This window comes from Chiloscyllium punctatum, chromosome 9, assembly GCF_047496795.1.
Source record: "Chiloscyllium punctatum isolate Juve2018m chromosome 9, sChiPun1.3, whole genome shotgun sequence".
Taxonomy (NCBI): Eukaryota; Metazoa; Chordata; class Chondrichthyes; order Orectolobiformes; family Hemiscylliidae; genus Chiloscyllium; species Chiloscyllium punctatum.
Window position 1 is genome coordinate 127,527,749 of NC_092747.1, and position 27,265 is coordinate 127,555,013.

At 41.9% G+C, this 27,265-nt stretch overlaps 1 protein-coding gene across 6 annotated transcripts in view; it reads left to right on the forward strand.

Annotated features, from left to right (window-relative positions):
* The window catches only part of LOC140481687 (phospholipid scramblase 1-like), a 187,316-nt gene that overhangs the window by 126,956 nt on the left and 33,095 nt on the right, over positions 1–27,265 (forward strand). For all 6 annotated transcript variants that reach the window (XM_072578254.1, XM_072578257.1, XM_072578258.1 and 3 more), the window contains 3 exons: positions 17,834–17,991; positions 23,915–23,957; positions 26,777–26,997. In XM_072578254.1, coding sequence (XP_072434355.1) covers positions 17,834–17,991; positions 23,915–23,957; positions 26,777–26,997 — 422 coding nt within the window. The remainder of the gene's footprint in view (positions 1–17,833; positions 17,992–23,914; positions 23,958–26,776; positions 26,998–27,265) is intronic.

The window sequence follows — 27,265 nt, forward strand, 5'->3', positions numbered from 1 at the left end:
ACAGTCTAATTTTGATAAATGTTTTAATAATCTCAAAATCACAAAGCTGTTACAATCCCTGTAGAGATTGATAACCATTAGAAATATATTTGAATTCCCATTGACCAAGCTCAAGGAATTCAAGGGATGATTTCAAACTTTACAACTTTTACTGTAATAACACCATCCCCCCCCAAGCATTACATAGTTTGGTTTGATTTTATTATTGTCACATGTACCGAAATACAGTGAAAATTATTGTTTTGCCTGCTATCCAGAAAAATCATATCTACATGAACACATTAGGGTAATAGAAGAGAATGCAGAATATAGCCTTACTTCAGTTGTTGGTAAAGTATTGGAAAAGGTTATAAGAGATAGGATTTATAATCGTCTAGAAAAGAATAATTTGATTAGGGATAGTCAACAAGGTTTGTGAAGGGTAGGTTGTGCCTCACAAACCTTATTGAGTTCTTTGAGAAGGTGACCAAACAGGTAGATGAGAGTAAACTGGTTGATGTGGTGTATATGGATTTCAGCAAGGTGTTCGATAAGGTTCCCCACAGTAGGCTATTGTACAAAATGCAGAAGAATGGGATTGTGGGAGATATAGCAGTTTGGATCAGTAATTGGCTTGCTGAAAGAAGACAGAGGGTGGTGGTTGATGGGAAATGTTCATCCTGGAGTCCAGTTACCAGCGGTGTACTGCAAGTGGCGGTGTTGGGTCCACTGCTGTTTGCCATTTTTATAAACTACCTGGATGAGGGCGTAGAAGGGTGGGTTAGTAAATTCGCAGACGACACTAAGGTCAGTGGAGTTGTGGATAGTGAGGAAGGATGTAGTAGGTTACAGAGAGACAGAGCTGGGCTGAGAGGTGGCAAATGGAGTTTAATGTGGACAAGTGTGAGGTGATTCACTTTGGTCGGAGTAACCAGAATGCAAAGTACTGGGTTAATGGTAATATTCTTGGTAGTGTAGATGAGCAGAGAGATCTCGGTGTCCAGGTACACAGATCCTTGAAAGTTGCCACCCAGGTTGACAGAGTTGTTAAGAAGGCATACAGTGTTTTAGCTTTTATTAATAGAGGGATTGAATTCCGGAACCATGAGGTTATGCTGCAGCTGTACAAAACTCTGGTGCGGCCACACTTGGAGTATTGTGTACAGTTCTGGCCACTGCATTATAAGAAGGATGTGGAAGCTTTGGAAAGGGTGCAGAGGAGATTTACTAGGATGTTGCCTGGTATGGAGGGAAGGTCTTACGAGGAAAGGCTGAGGGACTCGAGGCTATTTTCGTTAGAAAGAAGAAGGTTGAGAGGTGACTTAATAGAGACGTATAAGATAATTAGAGGGTTAGATAGGGTGGACAGGGAGAGCCTTTTTCCAAATATGGTTACAGCGAGCACAAGGGGCATAGCTTTAAATTGAGGGGTAGATATAGGACATATGTCAGAGGTAGTTTCTTTACTCAGCGTAGTAAGGGTATGGAATGCTTTGCCTGCAACGGTAGTAGATTCGCCAACTTTAAGTACATTTAAGTTGTCATTGGACAAGCATATGGACATACATGGAATAGTATAGGTTAGATGGGCTTCAGATTGGTATGACAGGTTGGCGCAACATCGAGGGCCGAAGGGCCTGTACTGCGCTGTAATGTTCTATGTTCTATATAGCATTACAACTACAGAGAAAGGTGCAGGGAAAGATCGAATGTAATGTGTGGGAGGTTCATTCAAAAGTCTAAAAACAACGGGGAAGAAGCTGTTCTTAATCTGTTGGTACGTGTTTCCAAACCTTTGTATTTTCGGCCCGATGAAAGAAGGTGGAAGAGAGTGTAATCAAGGTAGGAAGGGTCTTTGATTACGATGACTGCTTTCCCAAGGCAGTAGGAAGTATCGACTGAATCAATGGAAGGAAGGCAGGTTTTCATAATGGACTGGGCTGTGTTCACAACTCTGTAATTCCTTGCGGTCTTGGGCAGTATAGTTACCATACCAAGCTGTCAGGCATTCAGATAGGATGCTTTTGATGATACATCTGTAAAAAAATAGTAAAAGTTATTGTGGACATGTTGAATTTCCTTAGCCTTCTGAGAAAGTAGAGGCTTTCTTGACTGTAGCATCAATGTAAATGTTGGTGATATTAGAACATACAGCATAGAACTTGAAGCTCTCGATCACCTCCACATTAGCACCATTGATAAAGTCAGGGGTATGTCCTCCACTCTGTTTCCTGAAATGGATGACCAGCTCCTTTGATTTGCTGACATTGAGGGAGAGCTTGTTGTCTTTACACCATGCCACTATGTCGATCTCCTTCCTGTACTCTGTCTTTTCATTGTTTGAGATCCGACCCACTACAGTGGTGTCGTCAGCAAATTTGGAAATGAATATAACTAATACTCTAACTACAGAAAAGTAACCCTTATTATGGCTTAAATGACTAATACCTCACACTGCTTACAGACAGTGCTGAAGAGTTTTTTAAATCTTTACTGGATATAATCCAAATCTGTTACCAGTGGTTTAATTGCTCCCTATTTTGGTGAGTTGTATGTCCAGCGACTGTCATTATTAATTTCCCTTTAATAACTTGAGAATTCACAAACCAATTTACAACAGCGTTGTTCTGAAGAAGGGTCACTGAACCAGAAATGTAAAGTCTGATTTCTCTCCACAGATACTGTCAGACCTGCTGAGATTATCCAGCAATTTCTGTTTTTACTGCAACAGCACAGCTCACTGTTGATTCCTGCTGCAGTCTTGCTATAGTGGATCTTCCAGAGACTTTCAATCCCTGTACATTCCTTCTCTTCTTCCAAAGGAATAGCATTTCACTAGTCCAGTGACTTGCAAAAGATACATTTTGTCCTCCTGCTACTTGCAGGAGCTTCTGCTCCCTTTTTGTCTATTCCAAGTCTCTCCTATAATACATCACCATGACAAAACATCTGCCTCTTTCTTTCTGTTTAAATGTTACACAGCCTATGCATTTCAATATACTTAACCTGGGTATCAATCTACATGGTAAACAAGCCACATAGTTATGTCATTGGGAAAAAATTGGAACAGATCGAATGATATCTTCACTGTCTCATAATTCAAGGTGAAGTGAGGTAGCTTATAACATAACTCTCTTTCAACAATTTGCATTTGTAAAACCTTCCTCTAAAATGAGAAAAAGACTTGCTGTTGTAATTTTCCTAAAAAAGTATTGAAATATAATGTTATGCATACCTTATCAACACTAGGTACATGGAATGTTTCCTTCTGTCTCATATAAAGCTGCCAGAAGGCGACAAAATAAGGCTCAACTGTTATCCCCAAACTCATAGGTCTGTTAGGGTTACAAGGTCAGTTTATATCAGTTTGTGTGTCCCAATTATCAACCTAAAAATTCATTTTATTCCTGCTGGTTTTACTTCTCATCCTTCATCATAGCAAATCTCATCCATTCTAATTCAAATATATTTTTAAGTTTTTCATGTTGTTAAGAACAACATTGCTGAATAATGTACTGTAGAACTTTTAAATTGGGAGAGGACTAAGTTCATTGTTATGAGAAGGGACCTCTGTGGGGTAAAGCAGAACTGAAGACTGATGGCAACCATGAGATGGGTGATCTTTATGGAAGAGATGTTTCAAAGAGAGGCTGGCTATATTCCCAAAAGATGCAAATGCAAGGAAGCTATAACTTTAGTGACATGGGAGCTAGAGATGAAGCAAAAGAGTTGGATGAATGATGCAAGTCAGGTGAATTATTGAATTGGCAACTAGGTTAAATGCAATAGGTTGAGAGGGGAATTAAAGCAGAAAATAAGATTGGAAACTTGAGAGTTGAAAATAGAATAGCATTTAAATTAAGATAACCAAAAGTCTTCTATTACCATGAAAATTGTAAGCTGGTAGTAAGAAATGAGGTGAGTCTTATCAGGAACTATGAGTGCAATATAGACTTGGAGGTGTAGGATAAGACTCGAATAATGAGTTCATTAAAGGCAAATAAATCTGCCATGTGGAGGTCATGAATTGTGCAGAAAATGAAAACCAGGAAGTACCTAAAAGGCTGGCTGTGCTTAGATTGGATAAACCACCCATCCAAATGTATTTCACACCAGCTTGCTAAAGAAAATGAGAATGGAAAAAGTGAAGGGTTTGTAATCTTACACTTCCCAGAGAAAGGCAAAGTGTCAAAGGATTAGTGAAAAGCAAATGTGACATCCTTATTTAGGGAAGTTTTGAAGGTCATGCATGCAACTGCAGGCCAGTGACACCAGGTAAATGCAAAGTGCTGTGGTTGCTGGGGAACTGAAATAATAGTAGAAAATGTTTAGAGAAACCCGGCAATTGTGTTTCATTCTCTACAGATGCTTCCAGAGTTAACACTTCGAGTTGTTCTGAAGAAAATTCAGTTCAGGCTGATAAGTTAACTCTGCAGATTCCAAGCGGAAGGGAAGGTGGTGGTGTAGTAGTACTGTCACTGGATTATTAATCCAGAGATCCAGCAAATACTTTAAGGGCATAACTGTGAATCCTGCAATGGAGGGTGGTGAAACCTGTGTACATTTAGTGAAAAGAAATTTGGAATTAAAGTGTACTTCCATGGAAACGATTGTTGGTTGATGTAAAAAAACCATCTGGTTCCTTGGTGTCCTTCAGAGATAGGAAAAAGTTGCTATCCTGCTCTGGCCGACATGTGACTCCAGATCCATAGCAATGATTTTTAAATGCCCTCTGAAGTGCCTTAGAAGCCACTCAGTTGTTTCTAATCAAGACAAAGTCCGATAAGCCTGACAGACTGACCAACATCAACCAAGGCACCAGGAATGACTATGGCACAGAGCCTAGTGATATTATCGCTGGAATATTAATCCAGAAACTCAGCTAATGTTCAGGAGAGTTGAATTCAAATCATGGCAGATGCTGGAATTTGAATTCAATAAAGAATCTTGAATTATAGGTCTAATGATAATCATTAACCATTGTTATTTGTTAGAAAACCTATCTGGTTTACAAATGTCTTTATGGAAGGATATTGTCATCCTTACCTGTTCTAACCTATATCTGTGATGCCAGCCCCACAGCAATGTGGTTGGCTTTAACTGCCCTCTTGGCAATTAGCGATGGGCAATAAATACTGGCTTAACCAGCCACACCTTTTAGATACTCCTTTGTAGAAGATGGTTGTTGCCCTGCACTCAGGTGGTGTGAATGTTACTTGCCACTTATCACCCCAAGATTGAATATTGTTCAGTGGTGTTACCAAAGATCAGTGCAAAATGGTTAAGACTAAAATTGGGCCCTTGAAAACAGAAATAGGGGAATATATTACGGGGAACTAAGAAATGGCAGAAGAGTTGAATTGCTACTTCAGATCTGTGTTCACTGGGGAAGACACGAGCAATCTCCCTGAGGTAACAGTGGCTGAAGGACCTGAACTGAAGGGAATTCATTTTGGCAGGAATTGGTGTTGAAGAGACTGTTTGTTTAGGTCTGAAGGTTGATAAGTCCCCGGGGCCTGATGGTCTACATCCCAGGGTACTGAAAGAGGTGGTTCTAGAAATCGTGGATGCGTTGGTGATTATTTTCTAGAGTTCGATAGATTTAGGATCAGTTCCTGCGGATTGGAGGGTGGAAAAACAAAGGAAACAAACAAATAAACGGCTCCCTTTCAGAATGGTAGGCAGTGACCAATGGGGTACCGCAGGGATCAGTTCTGGGACCTCAGCTTTTTACAATATATATTAATGACATAGAAGATGGTATTAATAGTAACATTAGCAAATTTGCTGATGATACAAAGCTGGGTGGCAGAGGGAAATTTGAGGAAGATGTTAGGAGATTACAGGGGGACCTGGACAGGTTAGGTGAATGGACAGATGCAGTTTAATGTGGATAAATGTATGGTTATCCACTTTGGTGACAAGAACAGGAAGGCAGATTACGACCTAAATGGAGTCAAGTTAGGTAAAGGGGCAGTGCAAAGAGAGCTGGGTGTTCTCGTACACCAGTCAATGAAGGCAAGCATGCAGGTACAGCAGGTAGTGAAGAAAGCTAATCGCATGCTGGCCTTTATAACAAGACGGATTGAGTATAGAAGCAAAGAGGTTCTTCTACAGGTGTACAGGGCCCTGGTGAGACCGCACCTGGAATATTGTGTGCAGTTCTGGTCTCCAAATCTGAGGAAAGACATTCTGGCTATTGAGGGACTGCAGCGTCGGTTCACAAGGTTAATTCCTGGAATGGCGGGACTATCTTATGTTGAAAGATTGTTGCGACTGGGCTTGTATACCCTTGAGTTTAGAAGACTGAGAGGGGATCTGATTGAGATGTATAAGATTATTAAAGGATTGGACACGCTGGAGGCAGGAAACATGTTTCTGCTGATGAGTGAGTCCTGAACCAGAGGACACAGCTTAAAAATAAGGGGTAGGCCATTTAGGACAGAGATGAGGAGAAACTTCTTCACCCAGAGAGTGGTGGGTGTATGGAATAGTCTGCCCCAGAAGCCAGGGTAGGCCCAGTCTCTGGATTCATTTAAGAAAGAGTTGGATAGAGCTCTCAAGGATAGTGGAATCAAGAGTTATGGAGATAAGGCAGGAACAGGATACTGATTAAGGTTGATCAGCCATAATCAAAATGAATGGTGGTGCAGGCTCAAAGGGCAGAATGGCCTACTCCTGCCCCTATTGTCTATTGTAATTTTTTTTTGTGAAACAGACTAGTGTTTTGTATCTTATGTACAATGAAAACATTTTTAAAAAGTCCAAAATTTTGTTGCATATGCAATGCACTGTGCTCTTTATTTTTGAAGATAGCTCCAAGATTTAGTTTATTTTGGTGTTTGTTTCTGTCCTATGCTACCTCCTAACTGCGGTAGTGCTTAATTTTTCCCCCAGCACCCATGTTGTGTGTGTGCGCGCAGGTGTGAGACAGTGAAAGACACAAGATGTATGATTCTTTATTCAGTTTCCACCGCCAGGAAGATGATGTCAGGGCAGGGCAGGTCATGGGCTAGGTGTGAGGGAAGGGGATAGGGTGGTCTCCCCGTGGGCAGGCCTGACACGTCGCGTCTTGAGCGCCTTCTGGCCGGCTGGACGCTCACCCCCCTCCCTGCCAGAGGCTGGAGCATTGGAAGCCTTCGGTGCTGGGGCCTGTGGTGTTGAGTTCGGGGGAAGGGGAGTGGATGTAGTGGCACCACCATCAGCCATTGGCATGGGCTGGGCAGCCTCCTCGGTGGGGCAGTTTTTCTAATGTGCCCCACCTCATGGCACAGGTGGCACCTCACCATCCACAAGGCATGGTAGGCCACACCCTCATGGAGGAGGGTGAAGGAGCCCTCTGTGACCTCCTCCCAGGCCAGACAAATGAACACCTGGCATTGGAAGGCAGGGTCCTTAAGACCGAGCAGGAGCGGTTGGACACCCGACCAGATCTCCCCCAAGGTGGTGAGGTGGGGAAGAAGGAGCTCACTTGAAATGAAGGGTGGGACGTTGGGGATCACGACCCTCTGGGTCGTAACCTCCAGAGGGTCGACGGGCAAATGTGTCCCGCCCAGTGAGCCCCCACTCCACGGCCAGGTGGACCGCCTGCTTGGTATTAAGGAAAAAGACAGCCTTCCCGTACATCGGGGCCGCAGCGACAATGGCCAGTGGGATGACCACACTAGCCATGGCCTTGCTGCAGGCCTCGATGGACATATTGGGGTGGGGATAGGCCTTGACCCCCAGGTACTGGATTAGTGGTGCTGGAAGAGCACAGCAGTTCAGGCAGCATCCAACGAGCAGCGAAATCGACGTTTCGGGCAAAAGCCCTTCATCAGGAATATAGTATTCCTGATGAAGGGCTTTTGCCCGAAACGTCGATTTCGCTGCTCGTTGGATGCTGCCTGAACTGCTGTGTTCTTCCAGCACCACTAATCCAGTATTTGGTTTTCAGCATCTGTAGTCATTGTTTTTAACCTCGTTGATCTTGACCCCCAGGTGTTTAGTTAAGTGCCTGAAGGGGGTAGTAGTTGCAGCCGGGGTCAGAGTAGCCGAGCCTAAGGCAGCGCTACCCTGGCGTAGGTGCAGCTGGGTCCCGCGACCTTTGGGCTCGCTGCTATATGTTAGTAGGCCTCAGGCAGCAGCAGTGGAGGTGGGCCTACGGCAGCAGCGGTGGAGGAAGCAGGCCTCGGGCAAGTCCCAGGTAGGCCCTCAGTCACAGCAGTGGGGGCATACCCAAGGCAAATCCCAGGCAGCAGTAGTGGTGGAAGTTATGGGGAGGGGCCCAAGGCAAGTCCCAGGCAGCAGTGGTGGAGATAGGCCCCCGGTCGCAGCGGTGGGGGTGGGGGGGCGGGGAGGGCCCCAAAGGCAAGTCCCAGGCAGCAGCAGTGGTGGAGGTCCTGGGAGGGGCTCCAAGGCAAGTCCCAGGCAGCAGCAGTGAGGCAGGCCCCAAGCAGCAACAGCTGAGGCAGGTCCGGGCAGGGTCCCAGAGACCAGCAGTGGGAATGGGCCCCAGGTCAGCAGCAACACTCCCTCGACCTGGGTGAGGCCCAGGCTGCAGCTCCAAAAGTAGGCCCCAGACTCAAAAGCTCTCACCTCCTTCTGCTTCTGCCTCCTCCACTTCTTCCTCTCTCGATGTGGGGCAGCTAGTCCAGGGACAGTCCCCTTCAAGGAGGAGAGTCCTTGCATGTGCACACTCACACTGATCCAGTTCTCAAAAGGGAAAAACACCCGAGTGCCCTTCACATCAAAAGACAATGGTGCATGATCAAACAGTAATGGGGAGGGCAGGGATTAAATCAAAGTGATCTCCATTTAATCCCTGAGCCACTAAATTGTGGTAGGCTGAGGGATAAAGAGTATCAATTGGCCCAGTGAGGAGCCTAATTGACACTCAGTGGCCAGGAATCCCACATCACCATATTTTGTCCTATGGACTTAATTGGGGAGAGGAGGGTGGGGGGAAAGCTCTCTCACTACCAAATAAACTGGTGCAGGGCCTCTCCTACAATTCTGTATGTCAGATGCCCAGGATTTCTGCTGGGATAGGAATTTCATGACATAATTAGGGTTCTCATGATATTCTAGAAACCTGGGTGGTGAGGGATTGAAATGAAGCCAACTGAGACATTTTAAAGATATCTATTTATACAAATACATGTGATAAACATGAACTTTGAACGTTTTTAAAAAAAAAGCAGTTTGTTCCTAGTATAGGGGGAATAAGAAAATTCCCAGTTAAAGACAACCATCTGGATACAATTAAACAAAATGAATATGCTCATAACATTCTATTCCCTGGAATTTAAAATTCCAAAGTGTAATATCTGTGTTCATATGTTGTTAAACTTCTCAAGATGCGACAAACAGAATTCATAATTATTGTGAACATTTACAGTGGACTGCCGGAAGAATGGTTGGAAAACTTCTCCACTTGCTGAATGTACAGGTCGTGTGTGTTCAGGTTCAAAAAACTATTTATCTCAATGTCAGGAGTTTCTGTTGTTGATTTTATCATCAGCAATCTTAGCCTTCTTGATTCTTTACATAAGATTCTGAACAAACTGGATGCTGTACTGGTGACAAACTGCAACTCTTAACATGAAAAACATCTGAAGAACACTCCTGCAGGTAGTTCTTGGTACCTTCATGTTCACTCTTTTTTTTTGGCTTTATGGTTAAATCACCCACTTATTAATCGTTAACTACCGTACAATTCCTAGCTAGCTTATCATAGAATCAGACAGTACAGGAGAGGCCCTTCAGCCCATCGAGTCTGCACCAACAAAAACTTCGCTCAATGTAGTTCCACTTCCAGAATTTGGTCCATGAATGTTATGACCCTTCAATTGGTTTTGAGGTTTCCCAGGCAGTACATTCCAGATTCCCATCACTCTCTTGGTGTTTTTTTTTTCTCCCTCAAATCTCTTCTAAACCTCTGTCTTTCACTTTAAAATGAATGGCAGAACACTAGGAATGTTTGCCCTTTTGTTGTTTACCCTTCAATGAGGCGGAACAGCTGCTTTCTATTCACCCTGTCCATGCCCCTCATAATCAGGTCTCCCCCTCAACCTTCTCTTCTCCAAAGAAAACAGCCCAAGCTCCTGCAGCTTCCCTTCATCGTTGAAATGTTCCATCCCATGCAGCATCCTGGTGAATCTCCTCTGCACTCCGACCGGTGCAATCCCATCCTTCCTATAGTGTGGGGACCAGACCTGCACACAGTATTCCAGCTGTGCCCTAATCAAAGTCTTGTATAGCTCCTCCCTGTTTTTATAATCTCTGCATGACTGATAAAGGCATGTGTCCTGTATGCCTTCCTAATTCTGCTATTAACTTGCCCTATCTCCTTTAGGGATCTGTGGAAAAGCTTCCCCAGATCCCTGTGTTCCTTTGATCTTCCTAGTTCTGCCATTCATTGTTTACTCATTCGCCTTGTTACTTCTTCCAAAGTGCTTCACCTGATGTTCTTTAGGGTTAAATTCCATCTGCCACTGATATGCCCATTTGACCAATCCATTTCTATTCTCCTGTAATCTAAGATTTTCTTCCTCACTGCCAATCACCCGGCCAATTTTTGTGTCATCGCTCCCATCAGGATGCCTAATGAAACATGAGTAATGGTATGGTTTATATGCTGTGTGCTAATAGTCTCCACATTGGTTCAATCAGCTAATTTGTTGCACTAATAAACTTGGATCATACATATTACTTCCTGGAGTTTGCTTGTCACTTGCTAAAGAACATGCAAATGCACATTCAGTTGAAGAGGGGGGAACAGAAATAAAAAAAAATTCAGGTGTTTTCACTGTAAAAAAGTAAGTTGCTTGATTATAGAAAGGATATTATCAAAGCAGAGAGGGTTCAGAAGAGATCTAGCAGGATATTGCTGAGTATGGAAGATTGGAGTTATAGAGAAAGGCTGGGAATTTTTCCACTGGAGTGTAAGCGTTTGCAAGGCGAACTGATAGAAGGTTATAAAATAATGAGCGGTATAGATAGAATTAATGGTAGTTGTCTTTTCCCTAAAGTGGGGGATTACAAGACCAGGGATATATTTTTTAGGTGAGAGGAGAGAGATTTAAAAATGAGTTGAGGGGCAAACTTTTGACACTGAGGGTTATTCACGTGTGGAATGAACTTCTGGAGGAAGCGGGTACAATTCCGACATTTGGATAAGTATGTGGATAGGGAAGGTTTGGAGGGATATGGGCAAGTTGGACTAGATTAGTTTGGGATGATGTTTGGCATGGGTTGGTTAGACTGAAGGGTCTGTTTCTGTGTATTACTGTATGATACATGAAGTTGCAGTGTTGGTGGTAGAAGAAAACTCTGGGAAAATGGATGTGGGAAAACAAGATAAGAGCTTATGAAAGTGGTAAAGGAGATCAGCGAGGAAGCTAAAGAGCTGCAAAAGAATGTACAGCCTAGTCAGGGGTTGGTTGATAAGACAGTACTAGATCCCTTTCAATAATTTATGTGTGGGTAAGGTTTACTCATATGTACCAGGAGTTCATAGAGTCCTACAGCACAGAGACAGGCCATTTGGCCCAAACTGGTCCATACTGACCAAAATGTCCATTCACGCTAACCCCACTTCCTTGTACTTCACCCATATCCTTCTATCCAGGAAAGGTAAAATTTTTAATTTCTTTAAGAGATAGAGGAGCAAGTCAATCTTTGTTGAGAAATGAGGAGGTATGTACTGTGGAAGGAATATTGCCAGAAAGGATGGTAATATGTGGCATTCATAGTGAGAAGAGCAGCATTCCATCATATAAGGTGAGGTTGGAGAGTTAGTGAAAAGTGGTATTAGGAATAATGGAGAAATTCTCCATTCCAGGAATATAGTTTATATTCGGGAATGATATAACTGGATTGCAGGTTGGAGTGATTCCTAGTGTGGATGAAAAGCCAGTGGAAAATTAGACAACTGAGATGTTACAGGAAGTATATCCTGGGATTTTTCCTGACTCTAAGATAGCAGGTCACAAAACCACAGGTTGAAGCAGAAAGAGAATAAAGATAAGGAAGTTGTAGTTCAATGATCAGAAACTATGTTTGACCAAATGGTTGGAAAAGGAAAACAAGAACAGGTAGAGGCGAATATGGATATTTTTAGTTCAGAGAGGCTAGTTGAATTACAACAAAAAGATGAAAAAATAATCCAGTTGTATCAAAAATCATACACTGAAGAAGATTCATTTCAGAATGTAACTATTTTAAAAATGTCTTGATGAAGAAATGGAGACTGTTTCATATTCAGACGATGACAAATGGGCAGAAGTTCATCAAGTTATATTACCAGTGAGTTATAGAAAGGAGCTGTTGCAAGTGGTATCTGAGTTAGTAGGAGGTCATTTGAGAGTAAGGAAAACTCGAGCCAAAATGCAAAAACATTTTTATTTGCCTGGAAAGCATAGAGATTTGTTTGAATTTTGCTGGATATGCCACGTAATAGGAAAAACGCAGGCAGTGATAAAACCAGAACTGTTAATACCCATTCCAGCATTTGAGGAATCTTTTACAAGAGTTAATGACAACTTCCTATATCAGACAGAGGGAATCAATATTTGTGGACCATAATGAGTTTTCTGGTGGCAATTCCATTATGCAATATAATGTCTAAAAGGACTATCGAAGAGTTACTCAAATTGTTTACTAGTTATGGACTCTCACAGAGAGAGGGTCAAATTTTATGCCAAATTTATTCAAGGAGGTTATGGATAGCTTGAGAATAAAACAATTTAAATCAACCATGTCCCATTCAGAATCACAAGGAGCATTAAAATGGTAGCGTCAAACATTAAAGACCAAGTTTAGGCCTTACTGTCATGACCATCTGGAGGATTGGGATAAAGGAGGATTTGTACTTCTTGTAATTTGGGATGTATCTAATGAATCAACTAAATTCAGTCCATTTCAATTAGTTTTCGGACATAAGGTGAGAGGCCCACTGAAATTAAAGAGAAATTGGTAAGTAAGAGTTCAGAGACTTCATTTTTGGATTATGTGTCAAATATTAAGGAAAGATTAAATAGAGTGGGCGAGTTAGTTAGACAGCATTTGAAAAGAGCACGCATGTGATGGAACAGGAAACATATAAGAAATCAAAAATTCATAGTCTTGTTTGAGGAGATGAAGTGTTTGTATTACTACCTGTGGTAGGTCACACTTTAAAAGCAAGGTTTAGTGGGCATTATGAAATCAAAAGGAAATTGAGGTGAATTATTTGCTAAGCTTACCAGACAGAAGGAAAATTCACAAAGTGTGGGCTGTGAATATGCTCAAAAGGTATTTTGATGGGGAAGGAAAGCAGAAGGAGAAAGTGGTACTGGTTATAATTTGGAGTAATGAACCAAATGCAGATAAATTTGAATTTGATATTCCTCAAATTAATTTGAATAATGAGGAAGTTCTCAAAAATTCATAGGAAAATTGAAATGACCAAAAAGAGTTATTACAATCACATTGAGAGATATGTGGGAGTAAGCTGGGAAGTACTAAACATGATTACGCATGATGTAGATTTAGGAAATGTTGTTCTAATTAAGCAACATCCTTATAGATTTAACCCTCTAAAATTGGCACAGGTTCAAAAAGAGTTTGAAAGCATGATCAAAGATGATATAATTGAAATGACTTGCAATGGATGGAGCTCACCCATTGTGATGGTGTCAAAACCAGATGGAATCCAATGTTTACAGATTGATTTCCACAGAGTTGATGCAGTTACAAAATCTGATTCATGTGCTGGGAAGATGATATTGAGAAGGTAGGACAAGCAACTTACATTTTGAAGCTGGACTTTACTCAAAGGATACTGGCAGGTACCTTTATCCCAATGAAGGAAATTCTGGATTTCATGACCACCAGTTGGCTTTACCAATTAAAGGTTATGCCATTTGGTATGAAAAATGCACCAGCCACATTTCAAAGAGTAACTGAAAATCATGTTAGGATTACTCATTTGTGTGGTGTACATAGACAATTTGGTGATTTTTATTCACATGTGCCAGGGACATTTGGAGCATCTATCAGAATTGTTTGATTGACTTCAGAAGGTGAACTTAGTGAGCTGGCTAAGAATGAGTTCACAAAAGCTCAAGTCACGTTCCTACGCCATATCATTGGACATGGCCCCACAGGATGTGAAAACAAAGATTATTGGGGAGTTTCCCATACCATCAATGAAGAGAGAAGTACGACAAATCCTGGGATTGAGTGGTTTTTATTGAAAATTCATACCAAGTTTTAGCAGTGTTGTTGTTCCACTGACCGACCGACTTGTTGAAGTAGTACAGAAATTTTCAGTGGACGGCCAACAAGACATTTGACCGCTTGAAAGCTTTGTTAACCAATGCTCCAGTATTAGCTACACTGAATTACGCAAAGCCATTCAAGGTGGTTATCGATGCAAGTGAAGTGGATGTCGGTACTGTACTGTTACAGATGACAACAAGAAGATAGAAAGGTCTATTGGGTACTTTTCCAGAAAGTTGAATGTTCATCAACAGAAACATTCCACTGCAAAATGTTCATATTACAGAGGAGGAAGTACTGGATGTCTTGAAATGCATAAAGGTGGATAAATCCCCAGGACCTGATCAGGTGTATCCTAGAACTCTGTGGGAAGCTAGAGAAGTGATTGCTGTGCCTCTTGCTGAGATATTTGTATCATTGATTGTCACAGGTGAGGTGCTGGAAGACTGGAGGTTGGCTAACGTGGTGCCACTGTTTAAGAAGGGTCGTAAGGACAAGCCAGGGAACTATAGACCGGTGAGCCTGACCTCGGTGGCAGGCAAATTGTTGGAGGGAATCCTGAGGGACAGAATAAACATGCATTTGGAAAGGGAAGGACTGATTAGGGATAGTCAACAAGGCTTTGTGCGTGGGAAATCATGTTTCACAAACTTGATTGAGTTTTTTGAAGAAGTAACAAAGAGGATTGATGAGGCCAGAGAGGTAGATATGATCTATATGGACTTCAGTATGGCGTTCGACAAGGTTCCCCATGAGAGACTGGTTCGCAAGGTTAGATCTCACGGAATATAAGGAGAAGTAGCCATTTGGATACAGAACTGGCTCAAAGGTAGAAGAAAGGGGGTGGTGGTAGAAGGTTGTTTTTCAGACTGGAGGCCTGTGACCAGTGGAGCGCCATAAGGATTGGTGCTGGGTCCTATACATTTTGTCATTTGAATGTGAGCATAAGAGGTACAATTAGTAAGTTTGCAGATGACACCGAAATTGGAGGTGTAGTGGACAGTGAAGAAGGTTACCTCGGATTACAACAGGATCTTGACCAGATGGGCCAGTGGGCTGAGAAGTGGAGTTTAATTCAGATAAGTGCAAGGTGCTGCATTTTGGGAAAGCAAATCTTAGCAAGACTTATACACTTAATGGTAAGGTCCTAGGGATTGTTGCTGAACAAAGAGACCTTGGAGTGCAGGTTCATAGCTTCTTGAAAGTAGAGTCACAGGTAGGTAGGATAGTGAAGAAGGCATATGGTATGCTTTCCTTTATTGGTCAGAGTACTGAGTACAGGAGTTGGGAAGTACAGTTGTGGCTGTACAGGACATTGGTTAGGCCACTGTTGGAATGTTGCGTGCAATTCTGATCTCCTTCCTATCGGAAAGATGTTGTGAAACTTGAAAGGGTTCAGAAAAGATTTACAAGGATGTTGCCAGGGTTGGAGGATTTGAGCTATAGGGAGAGGCTGAACAGGCTGGGGCTGTTTTCCTTGGAGCGTTCGAGGCTGAGGGATGACCTTACAGAGGTTTACAAAATTATGAGGGGCATGGCTAGGATAAATAGACAAAGTCTTTTCCCTGGGGTTGGGGAGTCCAGAACTAGAGGGCATTGGTTTAGGGTGAGAGGGGAAAGATATAAAAGAGACCTAAGGGGCAACTTTTTCACGCAGAGGGTTGTACGTGTATGGAATGAGCTGCCAGAGGAAGTGGTGGAGGCTGGTACAATTGCAACATTTAAAAGGCATGTGGATGGGCATATGGATAGGAAGGGTTTTGAGGGATATGGGCCAGGTGCTGGCAGGTGGGATTAGATTGGGTTGGGACATTTGGTCGGCATGGACAGGCTGGACGAAGGGTCTGTTTCCATACTATGACATTTGTATGCACTGATCATAACCTGTTAACATTTTGGAAAAATTTAAAGATAAAAATACCAGACTGTTTAAATGGAGTTTGTCACAGTCATTTAATTTGAAAATTATAGGCGTGGCAGGATGGGGAACATAATTGCCAATCTCACACTTTGTCACGAATTTGAAGGCATGAAGGTGTTCAGTGGTGGAAGAAACAGACTGAAATGGACTTTTGTATTGAATGTTTAAATGCTTAGATTCAATGTAATGTATATGTATTGTAGTATGCTAAAGCATAAGACAAAAGGGATTTTAAAAAAAATCCATTTTTGAATTTGATGAATCATTTTTTTAGGGCAGGGTGGGTATGACAAAATTATGGCTTTCAAGGTGTTCATTTTGCCATTTTTTTAAGAGAGACAGATGAAAACCTGTCTGTTCTAAGCCAATAAAATTAACAGTTTGTGAGGCCTTTTGGGTTTTTTTTCAAAGTTGAAACAATAGAAGTAGCCTGAATTGTGGATTCAGGCTCTTGCAGACATAGGGTTTCAGTTTAATTTCCATAAATTGTTGGGATTTTGAAGCTGCCATACATCTCTCCCTTCTGCAACAAAATGCCTGCGTTTACTCTCTGCTGGAATTTTCTCTGGATATTCTTTCCTCTGCTATGTCCGGTAAGATGGTGGTGGACGAGAGCTTCTCAGCCTGGGGCTCATCTGCTTTTCTTCTGTTCTGTTCTTTTTTTTCCCCTTTCTCTTATCTAATTGTTTTCTCTCTTATTTTATTTTACTTGCATTTTCGTGACAGCATTGGCAGCAGTGAGTAGGTCCAGCAGCGTGGTCTTGTAACAGCCCCATCTCCAATGCGGCTGTTGGGTTCCCAGCAGCGTCTGCATCATCGAGGTGATCCAAGCGCCGACTCACGGCTGCTTCTGTAGTGGCTGTGTCCAGCTAAGATTCAAGGCTGTTTCAGCGAGTTTGGGCTGCTGCAATACCCAGCAGCATTGGTGGTGCCTGCATTGGCAAGGTCCATCAAGGACTCCTAGTGGTGAGGGTCTTGGTGGAAGTGCGATGGCGTTGAAGCATGGCGATGTTTGTTCCAGTGGCGGTGGCACAGCAAAGGAGACCTGTGCCTGGCCATCAGACCCATCGTCCATGATGAGCACTTAACAAGAAGGACTGTAAATTGCACATTTTTTCTTGATTTCATTTTTCTGCCTTTTATATTCTATGTTTTGGTTTATTTTTCTGTGTTTTAAGATGGCGCAGGAGAGTGGCAACACTATACAACAGTTTTCACTGTACTTTGTAACAAAATACAAGTGACAATAAACAAGTCAAATCAAATCATGCACTGGATGTACATTGCATATGAGACAATCTATTTTACTGATCTTGCTTTTGCCAAGGGTGTGTTTGTGGGATGTTACTGTACTGAAACAGTTGCTGTTTAGTAGTTACATAATCTATTATTCTGTTAACATTTCCAATAGTGTTAAAGTCAGACCGATTTTTTTTTTTCTTCTTTTGTTTACATTTTAACTGTTGTGTAAGAATAAAGTGTGTTTTGCCAAAAGCCAAGTAGAGCAATCAGTCTAGAATGCAACACCTAATGCTTATCTTTAAATAAGAAAGAGTTAAGGTCTAGGCTATCTCCTTGAGAAATTTGGAGGAGGTTTGGTCTGATGCATAACAGCACACAAACTGCAGCAGAAAATTGCAAATTGCACTGATTGTTTCTTTGTTTCTCTGTTTGTGTGTGTGAGAGCAGGCCCTTTTGTACCTCAGCCAGGTTATGCTGTCTATCCTCCATCCAGTGCACCTATGCTAACGCATCAAGCAGGTGGACCATCTCAGCCTCAAGTGCAGTGGATGCAAACCCCAGCTCCTATTCCTAATTGTCCACCTGGATTAGAGTACCTTACAACGGTAAGCAAGTGATATTTATGGTATCAATTTGTGCGCAGCCCTGGCTATTATATTACATTACAGCCATCACTATACATACATACATACATACATACATACATACATACATACATACAAGTTGGGTTTCCGAAAAAGCTAAAACCTAAAAAAGCTGAGACCTAAACAAAAAACTGAAGGTCTTTTCAAAAGTGAACCCGTAGACCTGTTGAGCTCAAGTCTTCTAGAGAAACAAAACTTTGCTTTAAGGTCTGTGCATGATCCGCAAAGTGTGTTTTTTTTTCTCCTAACAGGCCTGAGCAGATCCAAATGGATCAGTAGTGTATCCTGGTAAATACAAGTCTGTTGGTGATTTTTTCCTGTCTGATTCTTTTCCTCTGCAAATAATTATTTTTCCATATCCATGTACACAATGTGATTGTTAATAATTGGGTGAGCCATCACAGGTGGTAATTATCATTCTAAATATTTCATTGATTTTCATTAAGCAAGGTGACAAAGATTTCTTGTAAGAACTAGGAGTATGAGTAGGTCATCTGGCCCTTCAAGCCTGTTCCGCCATTCAATAAGAACATGGCTGATGTTTTCGTGGCCTCAGCTCCACTATGCGCCCTCTCATGTAACCCTTAATTTATTTACTGTTCAAAAAATTATTTATCTTTAACTTTTAAAAACATTTACTGAGGAAGTCTCAACCACTTTATTGCGCAGGAAATTCCATAGATTAACAGCCCTCTGGGCGAAGACATTCCTTTTCAATTCAATCCTAAATCTGCTCCCCATAACTTTAAGGCTTTGCCCTTTTGTCCTGGTTTCATCTGTCAGTGGAAATATCTTCTCTACTTCTGTCTTATCTATTCCCTTCATAATTTTATTTGTTTCTGTAAGATCCCCCTTCATTTTTTCTAACTTCCAATGAATATAATCCCAGTCTCTCCTCATAAGCAAATCCCCTCAACTCCGGAATCAACCTAGTGAACCTCCTGTGCACCCCCTCTAGTGCCAGTACATTCTTCAAGTAAGGAGACCAAAATTGCACGCAGTACTCCAGGTGTGGCCTCACCAGCACCTTGTACAACTACAACATAAACTCTCTGATTTTAAACTCAATCCTTTTTGCAATGAAGGACAAAATTCCATTTGCCTTCTTAATTACCTGTTGCACCTGCAGACCAACCCTCTGTGATTCATGCACAAGGACACTCGGGTCCATTTGCACAGCAGTATGCTGCAACATTTTACCATTCAAGTAATAGTCCTTTTTACTATTATTAACATTGTACTCCATCTGCCAGACTTTGCCCACTCACTTAAACTATCTATGTCCATTTGCAAAGTTTCACAGTCCTCTGCACACTTTGCTCTACCACTCATCTTCTTGTCTTCCACAAACTTTGACACACTACACGTGGACCCAACTCCAAATCATCAATGTAAGTTGTGAATAATTGTGGCCCCAACACTGATCCAAAGAACAAAGAAAATTTACAGCCCAGGAACAGGCTCTTCGGCCCTCCAAGCCTGAGCCGATCCAAATGTACTGTCTAAACCTGCAGGTCAACTCCTAAGCATCTGTATCCCTCTGCTCCCCACCTACTAGTGCATCTGTCCAGACATATCTTAAATGAATCTACCACGCCTGCCTCTACCACCTCTGCTGGCAACACGTTCCAGACGCCCACCACCCTCTGTCTAAAGTACTTACCATGTGTATCCGCCTTAAACTTTCAACCTCTCACCTTGAAAGCGTGACCTCTCGTTATTGAATCCTTCACCCTGGGAAAAAGCTTGTCTCTATCCACCCTGTGTATACCCTTCATGATTTTGTAAACCTCAATCAGATCCCTCCTCAATCTCCTTTTTTCTAATGAAAATAAACCTAACCTACTCAACTTTTCTCCATAGCTAGCACCTTCCATACCAGGCAACATCCTTGTAAACCTTCTCTGCACCCTCTCCAAAGAGTCCACATCCTTTTGGTAATGTGGCACCCAGAACTGTACACAGTATTCCAAATGCAGCCGAATCAGTGTCTTGTACAATTTTAACATGACTTGCCAGCTCTTGTACTCAATACCCCGTCCTATGAAGGCAAGCATACCATATGCCTTCTGACCACTCTATCCACCTGTGCAGCAATCTTCAGGGTACAATGGACCTGCACTCCGAGATCTCTCTGCCCATCAACTTTTCCCAAGGCTCTTCCGTTCATTGTATAATTCACTCTAGAATCAGTCTTGCCTAAATGCATCACCTCACATTTGTCTGGATTGAAAACCATCTGCCACTTTTCCGCCCAACTCTCCAGTCTCTCTATATCCTCCTGTATCCTCTGACAGTCCCTTATGATTTCTGCTACTCCACCAGTCTTTATGTCATCTGCATTCTTGCTGATCATACCAACAGTGTCCTCTCCCAGATCATTTATGTATATTACAAACAACAGTGGCCCCAGCACTGATCCCTGTGGAACACCACTGGTCACCTTTCTCCCTTTTGAGAAACTCCTTTCAACTACTACTCTGTCTCCTGTTGCTCAACCAATTCTTTATCCTCCAAGCTAGAATACCCTGCACACCATGTGACTTCACTTTCTCTAATAGTTTACCGTGGGGAACCTTATCAAATGCCTTACTAAAGTCCACGTATATGACATCAATAGCCCTTCCTTCATCTCTCACCTTGGTCACTTCCTCGAAGAACTCTATTAAGTTGATCTCCCCCACACAAAGCCATGTTGCCTATCACTGATGAGCCCATTCTTTTCTAAATATAAATAGATCCTATCTCTCAGTACCTTCTCCAGCAACTTTCCCACCACTGACGTCAGGCTCAATGGTCTGTAGTTACCTGGAATATCCCTACTACCCTTCTTGTACAGGGGGGTGACATGAGCAACCCTCCAGTCTTCTGGCACCTCACCTGTGTTTAAAGATGCCACAAAGATATCTGTCAGGGCCCCAGCTATTTCCTCTCTCACCTCCCTCAGTCACCTGGGATAGATCCCATCCGGTCCGGGATTTGACCACCTTAATAACCTGTAGCCTATCCAACACATCTTCCCCACTTATGTCACCATGATCCAGACTAATCAAACTTCTATCTCTAATCTCAGCCTTAATCAGGTCCCTCTCCTCAGTGAACATTGATGCAAAGTAATCATTCAGAATCTCACCCATTCTCTCAGGTTTGACACACAGCCTTCCTTCGTGATCCTTTAGTGGACCAATCCTTTCTCTAGTTACCCGCTTGCTTCTTATATAAGAATAAAATGCTTTGGGATTCTCCTTAATTCTGCTCGCTAAAGCTATTTCACAACCTCTTTTAGCCCACTTGATTCATCGTTTAAGACAGCCTACTCTTCCGATTATTCTTCCAGCGCCCGTTCTGTTCTTAGCTGCCTGGACCTTATGTATGCTTCCCTTTTCCTCTCGGCTTGTTGTACGATTTCTCCTGTCATCCCCGGCTCACGAATCTTGCCCTTCCTGTCCTTTACCTTCAACAGGACATGCCTATCCTGCACTATCTTTAACCTATCTTTGAAAGCCTCCCATATCTCAAATGTGGATTTACCTTCAAATAGCTGTGTCTAATCCACATTTCCCAGCTCCTGCCTAATTTTGATATAATTGGCCTTGGCCCAGTTTAGTAGTCTTCCCTTAGGACTGCTCTTTTCTTTGTCTACAAGTATCTAAAACCTACAGAATTGTGGTTACTGTTCCCAAAGATATCCCCCACAGCAACCTCTCCTACCTGTCCTGGCTCGTTCCCCATTACCAGGTCCAATGTGGCCCCTTCCCTCGTCAGTCTATTAACATACTGCTTTAGAAAACTCTCCTGGACACTTCTTACAAATTCTACTCCATCCAGACCTCTGGCGTTAAGTGTATCCCAGTCAATGTTGGGAAAATCAAAATCGCTCATCACCACAACCCTATTGCCTCTACATCTTTCCATAATCTGTTTACCTATTTGTTCTTCTACCTCACACTCACTGTTGGGAGGTCTGCAATACAGCCTCAACAATGTAACTGCACCCTTCTTATTTTTTAGCTCATAATGCCTTACTACTCAAGCCCTCCATAGTGTGCTCCTTTAGCACAGCCGTGATATCGTCCTTGACCAGCAATGCAACTCCATCCCCCCCTTTTAACTTCCCTCCCTGTCCTATCTGAAGTGTTTATATCTTGGAACATTTAATTGCCAGTCATCATGCCCTTCCTTCAACCAAGTCTTTGTGATTGCAATAACGTCATACTCCCAGGCACCAATCCAAGCCCTAAGTTTATCTGCCTTACACACTATACTCCTTGCATTAAAGTAGATGCATTTCAGGCCACAAGTTTTTTTTGTGCTCATTTGCTCTCTGCCTACTCTTTCCTTTATTAATGTTATCTTCATGATCCTTACAGTCTCCAGTCTCCACCTCGCTGCCGACTTGTTTTCTCTTCTGGTTCCCAGTCCCCTGCCACATTAGTTTAAAACCTCCCCAACAGCAGGAGCAAAAACTCCTCCAAGGACGTTGATTTCAGCCTGGTTCAGATGTAGACCGTCCATTTTGTACTAGTCCCACCTTCCCCAGAACCGATCCCAATGTCCAACAAATCTGAACCCCTCCCTCCTACACCATCTCCCAAGCCATGTGTTCAACCTGCCTATTTTTTCATTTCTACGCTGGCTAGCATGTGGCACTGATAGTAATCCCGAGATCACTACCTTTGAGGTCCTCCTCTTTAACTTCTCTCCTAGGTCCCTGAATTCTTCCTTCAGGACCTCATCTCATTTTCTACTTATATCGTTGGTGCCTATATGCACCAAGACAACCGGCTGTTCACCCTCCCCTTTTAGAATGCTCTGCAGCCGATTGGTGACATTCCTGACCGAGCACCTGGGAGGCAACATACTATCGGAGAGTCCCGTTTTCAGCCACAGAACCGCCTATCTAGTCCCCTCACAATAGATTCTCCAAGACTATGGCACTGAGTATTTTTCCCAACCTTATGAACAGCAGTGCCCGCAGACTCCAATAGTTCCCTGACTATTGGAAACAAGCTGTCAGCATCTACTCTATCAGGTCCTTTCAGCATCTTGTATATTTCAATTAGATCTGCTCTCATCCTTTAAAATACCAAATAGATCCAATTTGCTCAGCATCTTATCACAGGAAATTACCTTCATCCCAAGGACTAATTTCGTGTAACTTTGCTGTATTGTCTCTGTCTTTTCTTAAATGTGGAAACCAAACCTGCACAGATTTTGGTCTCACTAAGATCCTGTACAATTGTGACAAATTTTCTTTATTCCTATACTCCAATCCCCTTGTAATAAAAGACCAACATTCCATTTTCCTTCCTAATTACTTGTTACACACAGCTTGCATGCAGGTACATCTTGCAACCAGGTTTTGTTAATTGCTGGTTTTCTCAGCAATTTCTGGTTTTGTTTCTGATTTCCAGCATCTGCAGTTCTTTGCTTTTTGTTCAATAATTTCCTGAACCAAATCACTACTAGCTTCCCCTCAGCCAGTTTCCTTTGACGAAGGCCTCAGAAATGGCAATCCATGCAGAGTGTTCCAAGTACAGTATGCTTTTGCTGGAGGCAAAATAATGCATTTCTCGAGTAGATTCTTACAAAACCGTAGTTATTCTTTTACATTAATTATTTAGAGCACTTAATAATGTAGTTAAATGCATTTAATAATTGAAATTTTGTTCCTGGATGTGCTATGTGATTACATAATTTCTTGATCTATTGGCAAACTCATGATTGCATTATGTTATGCCAAAATTAAGTGGAAACTTTACTGAAAGGGGATAGTATTTGTATGTGGGCAATTGGTTATTTCTGTGCACACATTAAAATTGGACTTTAATTGAAATAAAGTCAAGGGTCTATTGCTGAATTGCAATCATTTTTTCTTTCACAGATTGACCAAATACTTGTTCATCAAGTTGTCGAACTTGTTGAAGGTGAGTGTAATCTTGTTAGCAGGTAACTTAAAACAAAGGCTCCATTTTATGAGCTCCCTACCTCTCCATCCCCAGGAAATAAAGGATATTTGCAAACTGACTGACCTTAAAACAGAGTGTGATAATGTTTTGTGGAAAACTTACCATGCTGAATGTGGGACTTCCATCCTTCGGGGAAAGGAGGTATTACCCTTGAGTGCTGCTAGCCAAACTGAATGGCAAGGAACATCAAAACGGATAGCAAGTCTTCTTTAAATATTTTAAAACAAAGAGAGAGAGAGACCACTATGAACAAGGACCCCTTAGAGAATGAGTCTGCGGAAATAATAATGGGGAACCAGGAATAGGCATCAGTCTTCATGTTAGGAAACACTAATAGAATTCTAAAGCTACAAAATAATCAAAGGGAAAAAGGAGGAGAAATTAATACAATCACTGTCACCAGAGATAAAGTACTAGAGAAACTCATGTTGCTAAAGACTAATAAGTCCCTGAATCTGATTGGTTGCATCCTAGGACGTCAAAGGAAGTAGCTACAGAGATAAGAGATGCACTGGTACTAATATTCTAAAAATCCTTAAATTCTAGAAGAGTCCTGGATGTTTTGATTTGGTGGGAGAGGAAGAAGGAGTGCTTGCAATTTTAAGTCAGTCGAGGTTCCTGACAGCAGCATTCGGAAGCCCTTTATGAGGAGGTGATGGCTTAATGGCTTTATTGCCAAATACAGTCACAGAGCTGTACAGCATGGAAACAGATCCTTCAGTCCAACTCATCCTTGCCGACCAGATATCCTAAATGAATCTAGTCCCATTTGCCAGCGTTTGGCCCATATTCTTTTAAACCCTTCCTATTCATATACCTATTCAGATGCCTTTTAATGTTGCAATTGTACCAGCATCCACAACTTCCTCTGGCAGCTCATTCCATACATGTACCATCCTCTGCATGAAACAGTTGCCCCTTAAGGTCCCTTTTTAATCTTTTCCCTCTCACCTTAAACCTATTCCCTTGAGTTTTGGACTCCCCCACCACAGGGAAAAGACATTGTCTATTTACCCTATCCATGCCCATCTAATTTTATAAACATCCAGAAGGTAACCTTCAGCCTCTGATGCTCCAAGGAAAATATCCCCAGCTTGTTCAATGTTTTTCTTATAGCTCAAACTCTCCAACTTTGGCAACATCCTTGTAAATCTTTTCTGAGCCCTTTTCAAGTTTTACAACATCTTTTCTATAGGAGGGATACCAGAATTCAACACACTATTCCAAAAGTGACCTAACCAATATCCTGTACAGCCACAACATGACCCCCCTCCCCCCCACCGCCACAACTCCTATATTCAATGCACTCACCAATAAAGCCAAGCGTACTAAATGGTTTCTTCACTAACCTGTCTACCTATGACTCCACTTTCAAGAACTGCACTCCAAGATCCCTAGTTTCCCACAGAATTCCAGGGTACACCTGATCTGGTCCTGGAAATTTATCCATCTTTGTGTTTTAAGATGTCCAGCAAAACTATTAATCCGGTTACCCAGGCAATGTTCTGATGATCTGGGTTCAAATCTCTTCAAGGCAGATAATGGGTACTGAATCTGTAATTAAGAAACTGTTGTTTGTCAAAAAATTACTTTTTTTCACTTTGAGGAAGGAAACTGCCATCCTTTTCTCATCAGGCTCCAGACCCACAGCAATGTGGTTGACTCTTAACTGCCCTCTGGGATATAAAGGATGGCCAATAAATACTGGCCTAGCCAATAAATACTGGCCTGGCCAATAAATACTGGCCTGGCCAATAAATACTGGCCTGGCCAATAAATACTGGCCTGGCCAATAAATACTGGCCTAGCCAATAAATACTGGCCTGGCCAATAAATACTGGCCTAGCCAATAAATACTGGCCTAGCCAATAAATACTGGCCTGGCCAATAAATACTGGCCTGACCAACCGCATCCTCATGCTGTGAATGAATAAAAAATGTACATTTCAATGTTATGCACATACATTAAGTAGTGATGACTCCAGCTCTACCAATGGCTAGCACTGTCTTCTCCATGGGAGTTAAAGTATGCAGGTGTACCTCTTGCTGTGATGTTAGTCCTACAACTCTGATTGTGGACTGCCTTCCCGAAAAATAATATTTCTTCCATAATCGACAACCACTGCATAACCTAGCACCAAGCCAGGGTTGCGATTCCTGCAAATAGTAGCTAAAAATGTACCTTGCTTTGAAGCATCATTTAGTAAAATCTATCTTTTTTTAGTACCTGAATTCACTCTGTTGAGATGTTGGAGTCATGTTGGGTGTACTGAATGTATAAAAACATTAATTTTAGGACAAATAAATACACATGTATTTACACCCTACACCTGCGAATTTAATCCCATTTTTTCTGAGCGCTGGGTAAAATTTCTTCAGGGATTCCTCCAATCTCTGACAACAATCCAAAGAAATGGTGATGTTTTTCCACTTTCAGTGACCGTCTTTTGTTACAAGTGGGTGATTGGATGAACCACCAAGAGTATTTGAGATGTGTGTATTCAACACCATTCGAAGGCTGGCAAGTTTTAAAACCAAGATTGGAAGTTTGTCTAAACTGTAACAGTGTGTCAGATTTCAGAGGTCTGAGTTTCTTTTTCAGTCCTGAACTAAATTAACTGTTTACTAATTCATTTGCAGATATGTATTAGAAATGTTTCATGATATCTAACTTCAGGCCTGGTATGTTGGTTTATTCCCAATTTCGGTAAATAACAGTAAGTAATTTTGTTTTCAGAATGCTGGATATCAATGTATGGTAGTGTTTTATTTTTCAGCTTTAACAGGATTTGAGACCAAAAACAAGTATGAGCTAAAGAATAGTTTGGGCCAGAGAGTTTACTATGCAGTTGAAGACAGTGAATTCTGTAACCGAATATGTTGTGGGTCTAATCGAGCATTTATCATAAAGATTTTGGATAATGTTGGGCACACCATCATGCACCTTGTTCGTCCTTTGGGATGTGGATCGTGTTGCTGTCCTTGTTGTCTCCACCAGGTGAGTGAATACCAATTGAACTGGTTTTTGTATCTGAATCTGTTTCTGTTCATACACCCTTAACATTACAATCTTTTTGAAAGCTATTTGCAGTTTTTGTGATCCACCACATTTACATGAAAATGATCAAATGTTAAACATAGCAGTTTACTAGATTTTGAGAGTTTGTATCAAATTTGGGTCAAACCCCATAGTCCCAAAAAATGTACATATGTTGTAGCGTGCATTTTTATTAATACCCAGAGCATTATGTGATAATATGCCATCA